The 7,240-nt window shown below is 51.5% G+C and overlaps 1 protein-coding gene across 1 annotated transcript; it reads right to left on the bottom strand.

The window, feature by feature from the left end:
* Positions 1-2,760: 2,760 nt before the first annotated feature.
* TMEM37 (transmembrane protein 37) lies at positions 2,761-6,952 on the bottom strand. Its single transcript, XM_075152788.1, has 2 exons — positions 6,929-6,952; positions 2,761-5,982 (listed from the first exon to the last, which is right to left on the bottom strand). Exons 1-2 carry the CDS (start codon positions 6,947-6,949, stop codon positions 5,410-5,412), a joined length of 594 nt encoding a protein of 197 aa, XP_075008889.1. The 5' UTR covers positions 6,950-6,952; the 3' UTR covers positions 2,761-5,409.
* Positions 6,953-7,240: the final 288 nt, after the last annotated feature.

The raw sequence follows: 7,240 nt of genomic DNA, 5'->3' as shown, positions 1-7,240 counted from the left end.
TGAAATGGCAAGGTTTTGAGTCAACTTTGTCCTTTAAAACTCAGCCAAAGCAAGTAGAAGGAGGAGCAGAAGCAGGATTAGTCCCGTGACCGAGGGAGAAATGAAAGCCCCTCCATGCATGTTTGGGTGAAAGATCTCACTTCTCGCTGACTTACCCAAGCCAAGCAGAGCCTCCAACGTTCTTGGGGGTTCATTCTGTCCCAGTGCATTTAGCAAGTCAGATACTTCTGAAAAGATACAACCATTAGCCTAATTTTCTCTCTGGCCTGCAAATAAGACCAAGAAGAGTGAAACAAATTGTATGTTCCCTGTCTGAGAATTAAACATTTATCAGTCAAGCCAAAGCAGATGTTTGTTTTAAATGCAAGTGCCTTCTTTTGGCATAAATGAAGAAATATAGATTCAGAGATACAATAACATGTAATTAATTAGATCTGATGCAATTACTGGCTCTCTCACAAGCCAGTGTAAGAGCTCAGCCCTGCAGTGCGTAGTTGGGACCAGCACTGATGGCACAAGTTCGGGTGGAGCCCAGTCTGAGCGTGATGCCTATTTGTACAGGAGTCCCGGTGAAACAAGGGCAAACCACATGCCCTGAAAAAAAACGCTGCTGCTTTTTGTATTAAAAAAAAAATTCTAGCATAAGTTATTGTTTTACATGGCCATTTTAGTTTTATTTGACTTGCCTGAAATAACAAAAAAAAGGAAGTATTCCCAGATTCTGTATTATGTTTGCTTCAGGCATCGAGCACTGGCCTGGTTTGTATGAAGAGCTGAGGCTCCATAAAAACCCTTGGATGTCAGCTGGCATTCAGAGTCCTCGGCTCTTTGGGAAGAGCAAGTCCACGCGGGCAGGTGCCAGAAGTAGGTGGCCCCAGGTGTTACGGTGCTGTGACCTGGATGTAGAAAGTTGTTGCCAAACCTCACCATGGTGGTGGGCACCTCACCCGTCTTCTGCACAGGCGATGCAAAAGCACCCTTCCCTGCTGGGGATCTCTCTTGATTAACTGTACTGAAGAATACTGTATAAAAGAGCTACTTAGCTCCGGGAACGCTGACATGTTTATAAGCAGGTGAAGAGGAACAGGGAAGTAAAGCTCAGTGAGCAATGCAAAAAGTGGGAGATGAACGGGTACCAGGCACGCAGACTCCAGTGTCAGTGGCCTGAAACAACTGACACAGGCTGAACACAACCTCCATATTCAGAGTTCACCGACTTCCCTTTCTCTATACTTGTTCCTCAGCATTCAATGTAAAACAGGCATTTGTTATCAATAAATAGGACTTGAGTACCATCTTTCAGACAAGTAGTTATCATTGACAGTGACAGCCTCTGGCTAGTCACTCCAGGTCGCCCGAGAAGCCAGTTGCAGCTCTGCAAGCCAGCGGTGCAGGCAGCAGCTCCAGCAGCCTGAACATCAGCAGTCTAAGACCTAAGGCTGAATTTAAGAGGAAGCGATTAATGGATTTTCTCTCCCAACGCAGCAACAAGGAAGTTCCCAGCACAACTGTCAGAATCAAGAAGCAGTATTGTTGTGCAGTGAATAATTACATTGTGCAACGCCTTGCTAGGCATCGGGGGAGCTGAAGTGAACTGTTTCAGAAGGGGGTAGTGCCAGTTCAGAGGGGTTGGATCCACGCGAAGGTGAGAGGCCCCAGGAATCCAGCCAACACCCAGGACACCCCCAGGGCAGACTGTTCTTTCACCCAGAAACGAGGCCCTTCTTACATGTGCAAGCTGATGTGGAAGGTTTAGAAGAATGGCTATTACCTGCTTACCATAGGCCCCAGCAGAGGGAAAGAGAAGGCAGGTGAGGACAGTCATCTTCCTGTAATCACCTTCCCCTGACTCACAAAAGCCAGCAAAGCTCAACCTCCAAACCAGGTGTCCCTCCAAGCACAGCTGATGAAGGTACTGTAGACTTAAAATCAAAATACCAGTAACAGTCCAGGATATCTCCCTAGTCAGCATGCCCTGTACCATTATTTCCTTATTCTTATCCACAAGTAATGGTTTGTGCACAAGTTTCCAATTAAAGTTAGTAACTGAGCAAGTCTAAACAGCTCATTAACAAGAGGTGATGTTCATTATCCTGCTTTTAAGAGATATTAAACCATCTGAGAGAGGCCAATGGCCTCTCCCGTCAGAAAGAGAACACCAGGTGCTAATTAACTTACTTGAGCTTACATAAACTAATTCAGTGGTGAAGCTGGAAATCTGTTTTCCTTGACATTTAACTAAACCTGTTAGTACAGCAAGCTTGGGGAAAAACTGTATAAATACATTTGTGCTCAGATACTACTCCTGCAGGCCAAATAAGCAAAGCTGGGGAAAAGAGCAAGGATGCTTCATACACAGGGTGCGGTGTGGGAAAAGGGAGGTGAAGGACACAGGAAAGAGCTCTTTAGCTGGTAAACAGAGCGCATGCAACAGCAGGAAATCATTAAAAGCCTACAAGGTTATCTCTAATTACCACAAAGCAGCACAGCTGACTGCCCCTCTTGTTTTGCAAGACAAGAAAGCCATGCTGGCTGCTTAGGTTGGTGTGGACACGTTGGAGGGGAGAGGGGAGTGTGCAGCAGCTACGCGGCCTCAGCTTCCTTGGTCGGAGCTCGGCAAAGTGCCAAGCAGTTGTTTCTTCATCGGTCTAGCTGGGTAAACACACAGAATTGGCGCCTGGGAGATTACATAAACCCCACTCATTCCCTTAAATCTGCACCCCAATATCTAAATATTAAAAGAGAGAATTACAGTTATCTTATTTCAAAGAAATTTATTTAACAAACTTCAGGAATATTGCTTGACACTTCCACAGGCTTCAGAAAATGAAGTTACCTATTGCTGCACAGGTTGCTGTATATAAGCATGCCTCCAAGACAATCAACCTTGTTTTGTAGTATTAGCCATCAAAACACATCTTCTCCCAGCATTAGTAAGTCAAGCAGTACTATACAAAGCCAGTTGGAAAAAAAGTTACTGTATTTTCCCTAGAGGATTCCCTACCCCCAACAAAAGGGCTCTTCTTCAGCTAGCAGAGGGCATCCTAAAATCATTCACAATTGCACCAAGTCTTGGGTGAACTCAATGGCCAATTGTCCACTGCCTCCCTCTAAGCCGAGTGAGAGGCACCAGCCTGGGACTCAGTCTGGCTACGGCTGCCTTCCCCCAGAGAAAGGGCTGGGGGCACAGCCTCCCACTAGCACGAAGGGGAGTACATGAAGAATTGATTTCCTTGATTTCCAGTTTTGGATGTCACCAAGAAGGCACTCTGAAGTTACATCCATGTTTCTAGACACCCTTGACCCAGTGTAGGGGAACTGTCCTGCCTGGCATGGGCACCCCTAGGCACCACAACTGGTTTATTGGTTAGTTAAGGCACTCTACCACCTGGTAACACCAAAGTGCAACAGTTTGGGGCCGGACCTTGCAGAATGTCTCTGGGGTAAGTGTCTCTGCTAAAGCCAACCGTACTGTTCACACAAGCATCTGCAAGTTCAGCCCACTAGCGTGTCTTCAACAGTGCAATTCAGCAAATCAAAAGCACCTTCACAAAGAGAGACACAATCACAGCGCAGGTTTCCAGAGGCACGTTAAGGGCGCAAGTCCCTGTCCTTGAGAGCGAGTCAAGAAGCCCTGACAGAGCCCCAAACATTGCAAGACCCTCAGGAATTGGCTGGCAAGCACTGCTTTGTGCATTATCTCACCAGAAAGATGGGCAGATCCATGCGCAAAAGCACAACCAGCACTGTCCAGAGCAAGCCTGGTCTGAAACCACATTGCAAAACAGGCTTAGGAGCGTTGTCTTAAAAAGTTATGGAAATCTGAGAAGGAACAGAGACTGTCCTCATGAAGGCAAGTGAATCTACAGTTCAGCAAGTGTGGATGTATGCTCAGGCAGGACTTATGATCCTTAGACAAAGCTGTTTACTTGTGGCTCGCCTACACAGCCTTCTTGGCCCTTGTGCTACGATGCTTTTGCTTCAGGTGAAAAATTGTGTCAAACTTGCTGCACAGGAAATGAAAACCTTGCTCAACAGCTATCGGACAAGCTACAGAGATGAAACATGTAGAAACATTTGTCCTAACACAAAAATACAAGCAGTCTTACCAGAGGATACAAAATAAACATTAAACCAGAGACCCTGAAATACTCTGAAGATATTTTTATCTGTGGTCAATGGAGTGCTGTATGTTGGGCAGGGAGGACACATGTGGGGCAAGCCAACCTCTGAGGTCTTTTCTCATTTTACATGAGACACCACAGGGAACGTCAAAGCTGCAGCGATTGTAGAGATCTTGACTCGGGCATTGGCAGGAGGAAGACCAGCCTTAATATAATTTTGGCCAAGTCTCTTTGGATTTCCATCATCTGTGACAGATTAGAGCTGCTCCCATCAGCCCCTTCTTAGGCAATCTTGGGCTTCTTCTCCTCCCACTGTTAATCAGGGGAAAAAAAGGACTTGGTCTGGTCAGGAGGATCTAGAGCCTTCTCCTCCCAGAAGAAATGCTGCAGGAGACTCTCAGCTACAGGATGAGCAGATTTCCCATTGCCCCAGTGGGAAACTCTTGACAACCAAAACACACCCCAGAAGGTGCAGTGGTCTCAGCATGGTCTGCCCACCCACAGTACCCACCTAAAACCCCTGCAGAGCTTGTCCTTCTTGCCCCAAAGGGACAAAAAAGAAACCAGGAAGAACAATGCCCCATTACAGTGAACTTTGCGAGGGCTGTGAGGGAGTCAGTGTGGGTGACTTATTGGCACGTGTCCTACAGGCAGCTACAGTGGTGTCCCTGAAAAACTCACAGAGGAAAGGACAGATACAGGGGACATTCCAGCAGGAAGCAAAACTGGTGACCAGATCAAGATCTGTGTGCCTTCTCTTTTGAAAGAGAAATGGAGGAGTGAGATCCAGTGAAGATTTTCAGTACCCCATGCCAGTGAGCATGGCCAGGCAAAAACCATCTGTCCCTGAGACAGAGCAAAACCATGAGACACACCAAAGTTGTGTCACACTCTTCACAGGCTCCAGAGTATGGGGAAAAGCCCAGCAACACCAAATCCACAGCAGTACAGGCTTTGTGTAAGCCTCAAAACTGAGCTCATGTGTAGATCGCAGTCTGCCACCCCTCCGCATGCTTAATGAGACGCCCTCTTCTTTAAACCACTTCTCCAGAAAAACGCATTTCAGCGGCAGCCAGTCTCAGTCTCTGCTTTGCTCGTATTGCGCAGCCCTCCCCGCTGACCAGTGGGTGGGTATGTCTTCTACAGGCATCAAGACTGACTCATGCTTCCCCCTCCTCGCACACCATTTAAGACACCGTGTCCTTTTCAAACTTCATTAGACTCCCTTTTTTCCAGTCTAATTGGCAAAGCTGATTACACAAAGGCGGAGGTACACCCTTTGCACCTAGATTTTGCCCACCCTGTTCCTGGGGTGTGTGAGGCTGTTGATGTGAAGTCCACTGATCCCATTAAGGAAGAAGAGAAAGGCAGCTATGAACTCGCACCAGTATGTCAGCGTGAAGCCCGTGAAGGTGAGGTGATCCTTCATGAGGATGGAGAAGCTCAGAACTCCAGTGGCCGACAGCAAAAACGAGCCAAGGATGAGAACCGAGCCCATCGACCACTTCCGCCTTGCGTTGGCATCCTCGCAGACTTGGGACACCATCAGGAGCTCCAGGCCAAATATAGCGATCACAACAGCAAAGGACACCATGCTTCTTATAGGAATCACCCCCACGCTCAAACCCTCCACGTTGGCCAGGCTGAGGTCAGTGACGCACTTCAGGACGCTGCCGTTGCTAACGGTGCAGAAGTGCCACAGTCCAAAGAGCTGCCCCCTCGCGAAGAGCCAGCGGCCATCGCAGACGGAGATGGACGACAAGACCACCGCTATCGCCACGCACAAGATGATCAGGCTCCTGATGAGTGTCTCAAAGAAGGACTTCTGCAGTCTCCGGTGTGCCAGCAGCCTCTGCGCCTTAAAGGATAGTGGGGGGAAGAAAAACATCTGAGTTAACAGCACTGCTTTTGACTGAAATGAAATCAGAGGGACAAAGCTGTGGGACTTCAGTATTTGAAGCTATTTGCTTGTGCACATCAAAGCCCTTCTCACAGGGGAAGGCAGTGCAGTTACAGGCTGTACCCAGGAGAAAGGAAGGGTGGGTGAAGCTCTCCCGGTTCCCCAGCCGCACGAACAATGCTCCCACGTCAAGGCCTGGGTTCGGGATCACAAAGGCTCCGGGCTGAGCAGGATCCCTGCCCCACGGCCTCCGCGGCACAGCCTCCTGCTCTGGCAGGGCTGGAGGAAACCGCCGGCTCCTGGGAGGATGGAGGCTGACAGCTGGGACGGGGGAGGCAGCAGAAGCAGGCAGGGAGGGCACCCAATTACCAGCACTGCCCTTCTTTTCCCACAGCCCTCCTGGGCTGCAGCCAGCCGGGCTCTCCTCCTCTCGCCGGCAGCAGCAGCGCTCCGGACCTGGCTCCTCACCCGGGAGGCGGCACGGCTCGGCTTCCCCGGGGCTGGGGGGGGTGTCTCCGGCTGCAGCCCCCAAGAACCCGCGTGGGCAACGCACGCCCCCTCTCCTCCTCGAAACTCTCCAAGAGGGCCCAAAATTTAATTAAAAGACAAGCCAAACACCCCGCAGCTCTCTCCACCCCAATCTGGCGATGGTGCCCGGAGAGCCAGGTGCGGCGGGGAGGGCGGCTGCAGCCCCGCCGGTGGGGAGGGGAGAGCCGCCGAGCCGGGGGAGCTGCTGTCGGTCCGGGAAGGGGGGATCCGGCCGGCTGCGCCCCGCGGCTCCGGGGAGGGTCGGGCCATCCCGGCCGCGCAAGGGACAAGCCGAAGCAACAGCCCCACGGCGGGGTGGTGCGCGGCCCCGGTACCCGGAGCCTCCCCCGTGTCCCCGGCCCGGCCGGCGACATACCTGCACCCCGATGGCGGTCATGCTGCCGGCAGCGCCGAAAGACGCGGGCGGGCTCCGGCCGCGGCTTTTTATGTCCCCGGAGGGCGGCGGGCCGCCCGCCACGCCCGCGGGGCCGGGGCGCCCTCCGGGCCCCCCCGCGGCTGAGTCAGCAGCGCGGCCCCGACGGGCGGAGCCGGGCCGAGCCGAGCCGGGCTGCTCCGCTCCCCCGCGGCGGGCCCGGCATAGCGGGGAAAGGCAGCGCTGCCCTCGCCCGGGGCACAGGCTTATCCGTGCCCTGTCTAGAGCACGACCGCCCTGGGAGACGGTGTCCCG

Source organism: Calonectris borealis, chromosome 6 (assembly GCF_964195595.1).
Source record: "Calonectris borealis chromosome 6, bCalBor7.hap1.2, whole genome shotgun sequence".
Taxonomy (NCBI): domain Eukaryota; kingdom Metazoa; phylum Chordata; class Aves; order Procellariiformes; family Procellariidae; genus Calonectris; species Calonectris borealis.
This window is presented reverse-complemented; position numbering and strand designations above follow the sequence as displayed.

Bases quoted from the DNA above. Each gene is read 5' to 3' on its own strand.
- TMEM37 (XM_075152788.1), bottom strand. From the start codon at position 6,949: ATGACCGCCATCGGGGTGCAG. The intron at 5,983-6,928 runs GTATGTCGCCGG...CTATCCTTTAAG, and splicing joins TGACCGCCATCGGGGTGCAG to GCGCAGAGGCTGCTGGCACA.